Raw genomic sequence first — 14345 nt, forward strand, 5'->3', positions numbered from 1 at the left:
TTGTTTTGTGGCTCTGTTGCTAGCTATTGTCCTCTTGGCTCAGGCAGCTCATGTCAGTCTTTGTGTGGAGTAAGAAAAATGTTTTTCCTTTTTTCTTTAAGGATTAATTTTCTAGACTATGTAGATTGCTTTTATTTGCAAAGCAAGCAGTGCTAACTTTAGAGTGTCTCCCACCAACTAATGTATTTTTGCTTGCGATGTCACCTTTACTGCTTTCTTCGTTCGGATGTGCTTAATAAATTTGTGGGCTTGTTTGGGGGTAAAGTAGCCTTGAAATCTAATTTCGTTTTTTAATGTACTTCATTTAAAAAAACTCCAATTCTAAGCAAAACAGTGCATTTCAGGAATATATTTCTGTCAGGAATAAAAAAAAGCAACACCACAGATCACCGACAATGTTTGTTTTCAACAGTTGGAGGTAGAGCCAATTTTGCTCTTAAGTAGGAGCACAGTTCTAACACCCAGTAAAGTAAAGCAGCCTTGAGCGTTGTAACTGAGATCTTGTCTGTTGCGGCTGCCTTAACTCTGTTCTTTATTACTTCACTGATTATTTATAAATGAATATTGTTTTTGAGGACATTCTTGAAACAGAACTGAAAAGTAGCTGTTCGCTAGTGTTAAAACACACTTGTGGATGTGTTGGGTAGTGCAGAAAATGCGACATTTAGTTCTCTTGTAAGTAACAGTTCTTGCAGGTAGTGTTTATGTCGTCTTCTTAATTGATTTTATTTTTGCTGTACTAACTACTTATATGGTGGTAGAGAAAATATATTGAAAATGGAATACGATAGCTTCATCATTTGTGTTTTTTTTTTCTTTTTCAGACATCTGTTAACAAGCTAAAAGTGACAAAACCATGGCTCAGTTTCCAACACCTTTTGGGGGTAAGTTGTTTATAGTGTATTCTGAACTATTTTTATATGCAAAACCTCTGCATAAATCTGTTGCTTTCTGATGATGTTCTGCATGGAAGTATTTGTGGGTAGTATATCTTTTTGAGATGATGATTTATCTGTTTTGTCGTGGTTTTGCAGACCCATTAGAGAACACATGTGAAATTTTGCAGAGGCACCTCAAATGATTCAAAGAGAAAAGCTGTGCTCTATCCCCTTTTTGTGTATTGATCCATTGCAGTCCTGCGGTTTGTAACTGGAGGGCAGATCCAGGCCGCTCAGCTGCTGGCTCATGAGGGCATAGCCTCATTCTGGATTAGTTGTGGCTAAGAAGCAGATAGGCTTTTTCTTTGAGGATTCCTGGACTTTTTTGTTGCCTAATAATACAGCAGATGCCTTTAGATGCTGTCACTTCAGATTTATTTTCGTTATTGTCCCATAACCCACGCAAAAGTACTGCATTATTTAGCTCTTCATTGATAACAGGGGAAGGCGTAGCGTCCTGAGCTTCAGGCTTTTTGAAAGGTCCCGTAAGGGCTCTGGTAGTGCCATAGAGACATGACTTCACATGAAATACATTTTCCAGCGCAGTTTTGCAAGGGATCTGAAGAAAGATACATTTCAGTGCTGAAACCTAGTAACTGCTTTGGTTCCGCTTAAATGTTGCATCTGTTAAGGGCTTTCTTCTGGACATGCAGATAAGATTGTGTGATTTTTGTTGTGTGTATATGTATGTTTGTGTATACGTATGTATGTATCTGTTGGAGTGGGTCCAGAGGAGGGCCACAAAGATGATCAGGGGGCTGGAGCACATCTTCTCTGCGGACAGGCTGGGAGGGTTGGGGTTGTTCAGCCTGGAGAGGAGAAGGCTCCAGGGAGACCTTATAGCAGCTTTCCAGTACGTGAAGGGAGCTACAGGAAAACTGGGAAGGGACTCCTTATCAGGGCATGTAGTGATAGGACAAGGGGCAATGATTTTAAACTAGAGCAGGGTAGATTTAGATTAGACATTAGGAAGAAGTTCTTTACTGTGAAGGTGGTGAGACACTGGCACAGGTTGCCCAGAGGAGTGTGGCTGGCCCCTCCCTGGCAGTGTCCAAGGCCAGGCTGGATGGGGCTTTGAGCAACCTGGGCTGGTGGGAGGTGTCCCTGCCCGTGGCAGGGGGTTGGAACTGGGTGGTCTTTGAGGTGCCTTCCAACTCAAGCCATTTTATGACTCTATGATATATACATAAATATGCATGCATGTACATGAAAAAGTGTGTGTTTGTATGTATATAAGTATATATGGAAGTCTAATTTTTGAGATGGAATATAGCTAGGAGCTAAATTGCATCTAGTGTTAGTATTTCAGTGGGAGACTTCAGGAAATGTATGTTATCCCAAGTCCGTTGTTAGATAAACCCAGTTCTTGTTAAATACAATTGACTGGATGCAATCTCTGCCAGTCTGAAAAAGTCAATGAAGCACAACAGAAGAAGCGTCTCTTTGCACATGGTAGCTAGAGCAAACAGAAAATTGAAAGTCGCCATTCATTGCCTCAATTATAGTTAAGTCCAGCCCTCTGGAATTAAAGCTTTGATGCCAGGCTTTCTCAGTTTGGGAGTGCAACTGGCTCCCAAAAAATTTGATGAAATAAACTCTCTGGACAGTTTCACGTAGGATACCCTTCCAGGTCATGTAAAAAGTTGTAAATAGCTTCATTTCACTGTGATTTTCACAGTGTTAAGAGAAGTCATGTCACAAATGAAATCTCCTCATTCAGAATAAAGTATTTGCTTTTGCTTAGAGTTAGGGTTGTGCGTTACGTACACCCATACTTGACCATGTACGTACATTCTTAACGGAGATCTTGTCTTCAAAGCATTCTCCTCTGCCGTCTTCAGAGAGTTCTCATTGCATTACAGATGGATAGCCGCTTTCTTTTTTAAATTTTTAAGTGTAGCCATTTGATCTGTCATCTGTTGTCCAGGGTCTTGTTAACTCTAGAACATGGCTTTAGGAAGGAGGGAATTCACTATTTCTTCTCAGACAATTTTTCTCATCTGACTGCTCTACAAAGAGGAAGTTGAAATCTTTAATTTGTAATGTGGTGACAGGGAGATTTGGTTACCTGAACCAAGTCTACAAAGTAGCGTCATACCTCCTCTTAGGAGAATGACAGCAGAAGTCTAAAATTATAAGAGGAAACAGATGTTGTAAAGACAATACCCATTTTTAGGGGGGTGTTCATCATCCTTTCCAGAATGCAACCTTTTCTGTTACCTGTAGTCACCAAAGAAGATACAGATAACATTTAGTCAATCTCTATCTTGGGAGAGCCCTCACCGCAGATATGCAATATCTGTGCAATATCCCTCTGCTTGTGAACACCACCAATGATATTTTTGGTTTTTATTTTACTTCCTTTTTTTCTCAGGAATCTTTCAAGTCAGCTTGGGTATGGAAAGAGCACAGGACCCAATATTTAAATTGGGGTGACCCATTGATATTCCAGAATGCTGCTCATCTGAAGGATGTCTAAATAAAAAAAAAAAAAAAGGGGACGTGGTAGGATTTTTATAGTTGTTGGGAAGAATGTGGTGTGTTTGACCTTCTGTCAGTTTGTCCAGGACAAGAAAATGCCCATTTCACATGCAGGAGCCCACTGCTTCACTTTTGCAGATGAGATGATTGCTAAGCCGTGTAAAAGCAAAGATAGTTAGCTTGCTGCTGCAGTCAAGAATAGTTTGCTTATGAGTCAATTTTGTGGTTTGATGACTGCTCCTTTGTATCCAAATATGTTGAAAAGCTCCATGACCTCTGTTTTGGCATCGAGGATCTGAAGCCATGAATGATGTCTTGGTGTTGGGTAGGATCCTGCTTTGTGCCCTCCCATAAGTCTTACTGTTTCCTCAAGTAACAAAAGATAGAAATGAGACGATGCCAGAGAATGCCATTTATACTTTTCTGACTGAAGAGGCTTGCTTGGTTTAGCACTGGCTTTTTTGATGTTATGTCCCACAAAGGAGATCTACTGTTTCAATACCAACCAAATGTCCATCTGGAAGAGTAAATATTGACATTCATTTATTCTAGTTACAGGGACTACAGAAAAGAAATTAACCAATTTTGTTTTAAAATAGTTAATAGAATGCATTTTTGGTTACCTCATGCTAGAAGAGTTTTTAATTCTGGGGTTTATTGCCTCCTTTGCAAAAGGATAGGAGCAGCTGGGGTTTTTTGCTGGTGATTGTGCTTTTTGGGGGTTGGTTTGGTGTGCTTTTTTTGTTTTATTTGGGTTTTTTTTGTAATGGAATCATGCATACCTCAAATTGAGAGAGAGCAAGCCAACAAATCATTGCAAATTTCGTGTCGGTGTTGTGGGTTTGTTTTTTTTTTTCTCCTCACATTATATTCAAGAAATTCTCCTTTATATAAGCTACTACATCCAGCCATAGGATCTTAGGCTGGAGTAGTCACGTTTCCAGTACAGGGAGATGCTAATCTGCTCCTAGATGGCCTAGACTAATTGGCCTAGTCTACACATTGGTCATAAAGTCTTAATAACAGCATTCCTTTCTTTCTGTCAGGAGTTCATGGGAAGACGGGAGAGACAATTACTTACGTGAACTATTGTGTTTAGCGATGTTCATATCCAAAGAAGAGGCCTGTTTCATCCCTATAGGGAGCACAGCTATAAAATCTATTTCCAATGCCTCTGTGAGCTTAATCACTAACATTCTGTGATTTTTGGACTAATCTTAAAATGTCCCTTCTCTGAAATGTTAGCCTGTCTGCTTCTAGAAGTACATAGATTACCTGAAACTGAGATGATAATTTTTTTTACAAAGAATCTATCTTTTCTTTCGTTAATGAAATCTACCATTTAAAGAATGTTTTTCTTCCACCTTGCCCATTTCCAAAGTACATTTTGCCACAGGAAGTAGATTTTAAATAGTAGAAATTCAAGAGGCAGGAAATTCTCATGTTCTCCATAACTGCTGAATCTAATTCTGCCTCAGCCTGCAAGCAATTTGAAATACTTGTGGACCTTGTTACCTGAAATTTAATCTCTGAGAATTTAGTGCTGAAACAGAGTGAATGCTAGATCTCCTCTTTATTTTTCTGCAAGTCAACATTTTATCTTTTCATATTCCTTCAATAAAACTGTGATTCCATTAACTTAGATGCCTTCATAGTATTACATTCTTATACAGTAGGAGTTACAGGAAGGTGCACCAGCACAATGTACTTCTACAGATGTTGAAATCATGATTTTTTTACTGATTAGAAGTTGTTGAAACAAATGGGAAACACAATGTTGGGGAGTTCGTTGGAGGTATCAAGTGGAAGTAGAGATATGTTTGTTCTGAGTAGAAATAACCTGAAGGATGAAAGTGGAATGTGTGCAGGAGGGGAGAGCGGAGAGGAACTCCTGCAGAAATGGAAGTAGAAATGAAGAAAGTGTGGTGGAAGGATGTATTGTAGAAGCGGTAGTAAATCTCAGCGTAAACTAATTCTTCACCTACAATTTATGAATGTGGGATGAAGAATCTTGGCTGTGTAACATTCTTAATTGTATTATTCATTCTCAGAAGAATGAGGAGCACTTTTTCCTGTGCTATTGTTGCCCTTGAAAAATGTTTACTATCTGATTGAATCATACTTTTCCTAGACAAGTAAGGAGAGTTTTTCTCTTATAATAGTACAGAACCACATAGTACATGACCGATTATTTGAGGTACCTTTTCAGTTAGAAGAACTTGCATTTCAGCTGGGCGTGCCCTGAAAGGCAACCAACCTCCCACTCCCCTAAGCATCTAGTGTTACGAAGTTTCTGAATTATATTCTTTGATATGCAGATGTAGGGTGGGTGTAGGGGTGATTGTAGCTTAAATTTTTGTGGGAGCCAGGTAAGGGAATCAGTGCTCAGAAATCATCTTAATTTGGTAACACTTAGTTCTAGTAAGATTGTAAGTCCTAACTGGCTATCTAAGAATTCACGGAGCTTTCGGCTATAGGCTTTGGGTGAACGGCTTCTGTATCTGTGTTGTTTTCAGAGAGTCCTGTGTGATATGATATGCTTACATTCAGAAATAAAGATAGTGCTGTTTTGACATAACGTTTCTTAATTTTATTTCTCCATTTCTTTTGAACTAGGCAACCTGGATATCTGGGCTATTACTGTGGAGGAGAGAGCTAAACATGATCAACAGTTCCATAGTCTGAAACCAACATCTGGATTTATCACTGGTATGAAATAGTTTTCTGTTCTAATTTCATTTAATTAAATCTTAACTGATGAGTCTAAATGTTTACAGAGTTGCCTGGGTGACATTTGTGCATAAGAATTTAAAAAATTGAACAGATCTTACTAATTTTATATCCTGTTTTTCATATGTCTTGCCACATCAACCCCATCTTTTCTGATATTTTCAGATATTTTTCTGATGTTTACCAACCGTATACCTGCTTTATTACACTTGATTTTTCTGTAAGTGGGATTCAAATGGTTTACAATGGTGGCTCTATAAAGCAGATCCGTTGCATAGAGCCAGCTGATACAAACTACAGAGTTAGCGTTCAGGATGTGCAATCACCCTGATGCCTAGTAATATTTATAGTGCTTTTAAAGCGCTCAGTGAATTAACTTGAGTCTGGCTGACATGGAGTTAACTTCCTTCATAGAACTGTAGAACAGTTTCCATTGGAAGAGACCCTCAAGATCATTGGGTCTAACCGTTTCCTAGCCCTATAAACACCACTAAACCATGTCCCTCAGCACAACATCTACCTATCGTCACTTAAACACCTCCAGGGATGGTGACTCAGCCACCTCCTTGGGCAGCCTGTTCCAATGCCTGACAACCTTTTAAATAAAGAAATTTTTCCTAATATCCAGCCTGAACCGGCCCTCGTGCAACTTCAGGCCATTTCCACTTGTCCTGTCACTCGCCACTGGGGACAACAGACCAGCCCCCTCCTTGCTACAACCTCCTTTCAGGTAGTTGTAGAGAGCGATGAGGTCTCCCCTCAGTCTCCTCTTCTCTTGACTAAACAGCCCCAGATCCCTCAGCCGTTCCTCACATGACGCATGCTCCAAATCCTTTACCAGCTTGGTAGCCTGACTCTGTACCCTCTCCACCATTTCGATGTCCCTCTTGTAGTGAGGGGCCTGAAACTGGACACAGGACTGAAGCTGAGGCCTCACCAAAGCCAAGTACCAGGGGCATGATCACCTCCCTGCTCCTGCTGGCCACACTGTTCCTGATCCAGGCCAGGATGCCGTTGGCCTTCTTGGCCACCTGGGCACACTGCTGGCTTGTGGTCATAGTAGCCTGTATGGTGCCATGTTCTGGACTTTGTGGCTGTGACTGAACAGTGCTTGCAAGGCCTCAGGGCTTTCCCTGTTTCTCGCTTTGCAGTCCCCCAGCAAGTAGACTGGGGATGGGTAAGAATTTGGGAAGGGGCTGTAGCAGAGACAGCTGACCAAAGGGTTATCCCATACCACCATGCTCCCCAAAACCTGGGGGGAAGGGGCCTGTTGTCTTCCAAGGTTGCTATTGCTCAGTGACTGAGCTTGTGGGAAGTGGTGAGTGATTACCTTTGCATCACTTCAGGTAATTTTTTCTCCTCTTTCACTTACTAAACTGTCTTTATCGTGACCAATGATTTGTCTGAATTTTCTCACTTTTGCTGTCTCTATTCTCTTCCTCATCCTGTTGGCGAGAGCGAAGTGAGAGAGCAGCTGGGTACTTAGTTACTGCCTGGGGTCAACCCACAATACTATCATACTAACAGATTAAGAAGTCTCTTTAAATAAAGATGTATCAATTTAACTGAAATGTGTTTCAGGAACTGATTGTTTAAACTAGTGAAATCAGTGTGGGTGCCCTCTTCAAAAAATCAAAGTGATTGAAGTTGAAAATTGATTGAAGTTGTGGGAAGCAAAGCTGCAAGTAAAGCAATTGCACTGATCCTACTAAATTTTCATTGAACACCACTAATGTGCTTTGGGTTTAAAGGCAGTAGGATGCCTACTTTTTTGTTAGGTTATTTTGTTGCATTTCATTTTCTTTAGTGCTACCTAAACTAGTTTCCAGAGTGTGAAATCAGATTCGGATTCTTAGCAGAGTCTCATCACAGCCATACATACCTCTAAATATACAATTTGATTGTTTCTGCTCCTGTTGTGTGACAGATAAGGTACAAAATACCACAGTTTTTGTTGACCTTTGATATTTAGTGCTATTTCTAGTCTGTTTACAACTTTCCTTTACAGAGGACAACATTTCCCAGTGCCTAATCATTTTTTAATTGTTTTGCTATCCTTACTTTAATGGTGGCTTGGCAGGTTCACAGTGGTAAAGACCACTTTATTTAGTTTGTGTTAGCTGACTGGCATTGTACTTCCAAAAGAGCTAAGATAAGAGTTTATACTGGAAGAAAAAGTTTTCTTGTTCTCACAAGGCAGAAGCCATTAACACCGATTAGGAGCTGTGAGTTTCCTATTGCCCTAAATGTTTATGCCTGCTTGACTTTTCGTGGTGCTGACTCTTGCAGACTTAAACAGGGTGTGCTTGTTGGAAATATCTGATAGGTTTGCAAGAGACAAAATAAATATAAATATCATACTCTGTTATGTATGTATAGCATTAAGTATTTATGGGTTTACTGTTGCTTCTGTTTTAGATATTTTTGACTTGTGATTTTGTGTTTCTTCTTAGAGGTATTTTTAGCATTTTCTGAAATAACGTCCTATTTATTTTATAGGTGATCAAGCTAGAAACTTTTTTTTTCAATCTGGGTTACCTCAACCGGTATTAGCACAGATATGGTGAGTATATGAGAGGGAATGGGAGAACTGGGGTTATCCCACAGAGTGAAGTTATTCAGTACATACTTGGACAGTAACTCTGTTTCACAGCCTGGAGGTTAAAGTCAGCAGTTTAGTTCAGCATCCTTTCCAAAAGTCTACAAGGCAGATATGCTCTGCAGTATGTTCTGGCTGAGTTCCTAAGTTATTCGTTCAGTTACTGGAAGGAGGCATCCTTCTACAAATAGCGGTTTTGAAGCTGGTGATTTGTGACCATCATTTCAAATTACTAAATGCTTTCAGCTTTATTAAACTACTAAAACAATCGTTCAGCACATTAATTAGTATTAAAAAAACCTCTTAATGGGAGAGCCTCTGTGAGACTTGAAATATTTTTTACAAAAATTAAGACTGATACTATTTTCATTGAAATTGGAGACACAGCTTGAAAGCTTGAAATTCTTGCTATTCCTTGGTGAGTTTAGACTGATCAAAATCTCCATTGCTGTATATTACACATCACAAACATTTCCAAAATGTTTCTTTGTGCAGGATTGCAGTTGTTTCTACTCCAAATTATATGACCCTGCTAGACTCAGACATGGTAACTTGCACAGGTTATTCTTAATTTATGTTAAGTATATCACTACTGAAACTTGTTTTGGTGCTAGACAGAGCGAAATTGTGCTATTTTTCATTTTAGATTGGGAAAAAAGCAGCAGAGGAATGGATAACTTCTGAGAAATCTTTTAACTTCTCCTCTGTTGTTAACTGTTTGAAAGGGAGAGTAGTTTATTGCAGTTACAAAAACTTGTAGTAAGGACTTCTAAAGGAAGAAGGAAGAGAATTATTTTCTTTCAAGAAAAACAATTGCTTTGGAAATACACGTGCCTAAAAGAGGGGCCGGATTTACATGGCTTTTAAATATGTTTTCTCTTTGTATTATCTTCATCTTACAAATATCAAATCTGGTCTAGTTATCTTATCTGCTGAAGATTCAGTGAAAATTCAAATGTCCCTGTGGGACATCTCTTGCCTCTTAATTAAACAAGGAAAGAAGTTTTGTCCTTTCTCAAAAAATGTTCATAGTCATTATCGCTAAATAGGTGTTAACAAAGCTAAACAGTTGTAAATAGTCTGACTAAAATCTCTTCCCCTCTGAATTATTCAGGTTTTCAACCTCTTGAGAGGGAGAGAATCATTCCACTAGTTCTGTAGTTGTCATAGAGACAAGACTTGAACTCGCACTTTTTATTTAAATAAAGCTGAACTAAGACTTATTTGTGCTGCCTTTATAAATCATAAAAAAGCATGTAGACATCCCTTTCTCACTGCCTCCCTTCTTTTTTGATCATCTCTGAATTAGGAGAAGTAAATATTTAAGTAAAAATCTAGATCACTTGTATATATTCCTAATTTGAATTAGAGTAATAACTGGTAGGAAAATAGTTGCAGACAGAAAGAAAGAATTAAAAAAAAAGAAAAATAAAGGAAAACCTCCTTTTCCCACAACTCAGAAGATTTAATTCTTTTGATCTGTCAATGAAATTTTTTTATAACCTACCACAGATTACTGCTGTCTCACAGAAGCAATAGAAGTTAAAACTGCTCAGTGGCCAAAAGTCCTTTGCGGCCTGCAAAGGACGTCACAGTACACTCAAGACTGCTTTGAAAAATGTGGATCATTGTTTGTCTTCGCTCCCAGGAGTAAAATCTCAGAGTGGCACGCTTGCTTTGTGGTTTAATAGCAATACTCTATAATGTTGTCTGTCTGAATCTCTGTTGGCATTGATAGAAGTTCGTGAGTACTGTAATAGGGGAGTTCTGGAGTAATAAGCCCAGAATCCCCATGAGAGATACAAGCTGCACAAAACTTATTTTCTATTGATGTTCTTTATTTCCTAAATAGATTAAATTTATTTTTTTTTTAAGATGACATTTGATTATTAGAGTGAGGAGGCGCAACAGTCTTTAAGGAAGGAACGTTATTATTCTGAGTTAAAGCAACTTGTGAAACTCTTCAAATCAATTCTGTGATCCTAGAAATGTGGAAGTGTGTGTATGCTATATTTTGGAAATCTTTTCCTATGAGTCTATTTATTTCGAATATAGTTGATTGTATTAATCTATCTGCAAGATAGGAGCCTAGCATTTGTTTCATGAAGGATTACCCACAGCTGTTTATAGACAAGCTTATTCTAATACAATGTTTCATCTGTTTTGTTGGCTCTGGAAGTTCTTGTATAGAAAAGGCAACTGGGAAAGGAACTGCAGGGGGGATTGGCCTCATGAGTGATTGACCATACTGCTTCCAGAGCTCTCTGCAGAAAAATCTAGTCCTCTATCTCTGTGAGTTTCCAAAAATGAGTGAGAGAATTTTGTTTGCATAAGTGAGCAGTATAAGGATTTTCACTGTCTTGTATTTTAATTTTAAATAAAATTGAATTGCTGGTTTTGTATAATGAAAAAGTAGTTTTCACTAGAACTTCGAGAAATGCTAGCTAGCTCACTAGATGAAGGACCTGTTTAATGTCTTCTGCTGCAAGAGCTGCTTTGAGAATATTCTGCAGTTGGTGTAATTGTTTTCTAAGATGAGACTCTAAGCAGTACATCTTATTTTAATTTTCTTCATTAATCAAAGCTTCCCAAGAATTCACGTTCCTTAAAACATTTTTTTTTAGCATTGGGAATTTCTGTGTCCCTTCTCTTCATCATGCGTTTAAAAAACCAAAAAAGTAGTATCTGGAACCTCAGTGAAGCAAATTACTGGAATTATTATGATCTGTCCTGACAACTTCTTTACTGTTCTACCCCTTACAAGCTTTGGAGTCTGCCAAGCTGGTAATCTATTAAGAAGCCTCTAAGTGGGCTTTGAATTGAGACTGCAATGGCTTGTAAGATAACTGTTTTTAAGTAGGCAATAATCTGGCTTTCTTCTAAAGCCCTTATGAATCGTGGCCTCAAAAAGCATGTTCTGTGTAGCTGGTCTTTCTGGAATTAAATGAGTACTAAAAAAAATCACCGCCATCTGTTTTTCATGCATTTAGAGTTACTGATTTTTTTCAGGACAAGCTAAAGCCATCAGTCGACTTACCTATTTCTGACATACGCTTCCCTCACAACCTTAAATATGTGTCCAAGTGTGGGAGTGAAAGGTTATGGGTGGAAACTCTTGAGTTGTAACTTTTACTACACATGTGTTGGTTGAGTGGCTGATGCTAAAGACTGAATTTCTCCTCTCTACTTATGGCTGAGTTTTACAATGCAGTGTGGGATTGTATAATTTAATATCAGATTGTAAAGCTAAATAAATTCAGATTTTTTTGAACAGCAGGGCGATTTCCTTGTCTTAACACTGTGCTGTTTTCATGGAGGTAGATGATTTGTAGGCTAATCATAAACAAATTTGATGGAAAGAAGCTGTGCATGCTCAGTTTTTTCGCCTCATAAATGCAAAAATAATCAAGTTGTCTTTGCATTCTGCAGAAAAGAGGAGAGAAAGGAGGAGGAAAAGATCTGTAGGGGAAGAATTTTGTCAGCACCTGAAACCTGGCATTTTGATGAACTTCACTGCAGCTATTCTCATTAGAAAACCCCTGTTATAAACACAGGCCTGTTCTATAATGTATGATAATTATTTAGTCAGTCTTTAATCCATTTACTGCTCTGCACTCGTTCCGGCCAGACCTTTTAAATAAAACAAATGTAAGAACTCTACATTATTCCAGATTTTATTAGAAGCAGAACAGTAAAATTAGCTAGTGTTTAGTGTCAGCCACTCACTGCATTTAAGGTGATGTTTATTCAAAAGTAACACTGTAATCTAAGAGCATGACACTAGGTTCAATAATTAGAAATTAAATTTGTCCTATTTTTGCATAAAAGATTTTGTCAGACAAAAGCCAGTAGTTGTTGGCATGCTGTAAAAATGTATTTAAATTCTGTAGTCTGTATATAATCTTTCTCACGGAAATTTGTGTTGCTAATTTAAATAACAAAGCCATTGACATAGAGTAAATGAGTTGAACAGAAGGTCAGGCATTAAATTAAAAGCTACTGATGATTATGTGAATAAGAGTTCCATTAAAGCAATGAGACTGGTACACATCAAAGTTTCTTATTACTGGACAATTAATATTTCTCATGTAGAATGCAAAGGCTTACTGAGTTTTAGCAGTACACTGGAAATATTCCTGGAGAATCAAGGTTGCCTACAGTTGGATATTTACTCTTACGGCATTTTCATGGCTGTACCTGTAACAGTTTGAGGGACTCTGCCTGTGCTTTACTCATGGAAAGGCTTTAATTTTATAAATCCAAGTATTTACAGAATGTGTAGAAGCCACTTAGCTTGAACAAATAAGACTATTATAAATACAACTTGTGTAATTACTTCGCTCAAATGCGAAGATGTAAGGGGGCTTGTGACTATTTTAGATGTCGGTACCAGTTGATCACTACGGAGCTGACTGACTTCTCCATATGTTGAGCAACAAGTCGTCAGGGATCCACTGACTGCTTGGAGTGCAGTCAGAGATCTGCTGGAGTAGGTTTATCCAGATCAATTTCTCTAGCTCTGTTCTTGTGCAAATCCTTAGCTCGCTAGCTATATCAGCCTGGGTTTTACTGCCCGTTTCCACTGGGCATCTGCCAGAAGAATGACTGAGCAAGTGTTGAACTAAACTTTTGTTAAAAACCCCACACGTTTTCCTTGTTGGATATTTTTGAATTTTCTGTAGTTGCCTTCAAAGCAGTGTGGTGTTTGCATGTAAGCGTCAATTAAATGAAGCTAATTATCTGCTCTTGGTTTCCATTGTCCTTAATACTCAATGATTTTCTAATCAGGCTTTCTTACCCTCAGTATTCAGCTGCTGTGTGTTGGTTTACTTTCTAGTGCAAAACTCACAAAAGGGGTTCAGAAAATACATTTAGCCATTAAGTTTCTGACATTCTAACATCCCAAATACCTTTTGCCTCTTGAATGTTTCAGGTTTCTAAGACTTGCAGCATGCATTTCTCCCAAGTGAGACTTTTAGAAATCAAAAATCGCTGCTTGTAGGTGGTGGCTAAGGCATGTTATATGAACTGATTTGATTGTAAAACGTAAAAGGTATGTGAAGAGGAAAATGTACTGAGTTATACTGTTCCTTGTAAGCCTAAGCGATGATTTTGGCAGCAAAAATTCTGCAGCGCTTTGTGGGATACTTCCATGCTATTGCTGAAAAATAGATAGAATGGTTATTCTTAATTGTAGTTAAACTGTGAAATTCTTCAAAATTAATCTGAGCTTTTTACAGGAATTTTAAGTCGATATTAACATTTCTTATATGGAGAAAATTTGAGAGAGATGCAAACGTGTCATTTTGGGGATTATACCTGTTTCATTGTATGGTAGGAAAAGCACTACATAGTGCATACATGCAGTTTGTTTGCAGGTTTGCATATAGTGGCTTGTGGTACATACACCCTGCTGGACAGAAAGATATCATGGAAGCTGATAAACTCTTAGTATTTTTGTGTCCAGAGAAAGCCATTATACTTCAGAATTAACAGAACATGGATATCCTCAATAACAAAATGTGACAAGTCCACTTTGTATTTTTAACTATTTTCTAGCAGTAACTATACCTTTTATTTTGTAATACACATCTATA

At 38.3% G+C, this 14345-nt stretch overlaps 1 protein-coding gene across 1 annotated transcript in view; it reads left to right on the top strand.

The window, feature by feature from the left end:
- Nucleotides 1–825: 825 nt before the first annotated feature.
- Nucleotides 826–14345, top strand: part of LOC104272439 (intersectin-1-like) — a gene marked incomplete at its 3' end in the record, with an annotated part of 29386 nt that continues 15866 nt past the window's right edge. Inside the window, exons 1-3 of the mRNA XM_009867431.1 lie at nt 826–884; nt 6036–6128; nt 8649–8712. Of these exons, the coding sequence (XP_009865733.1) occupies nt 857–884; nt 6036–6128; nt 8649–8712 (185 nt within the window). The remainder of the gene's footprint in view (nt 885–6035; nt 6129–8648; nt 8713–14345) is intronic.

Source organism: Apaloderma vittatum, unplaced genomic scaffold (assembly GCF_000703405.1).
Source record: "Apaloderma vittatum isolate BGI_N311 unplaced genomic scaffold, ASM70340v1 scaffold8044, whole genome shotgun sequence".
In the NCBI taxonomy this organism is placed as follows: domain Eukaryota; kingdom Metazoa; phylum Chordata; class Aves; order Trogoniformes; family Trogonidae; genus Apaloderma; species Apaloderma vittatum.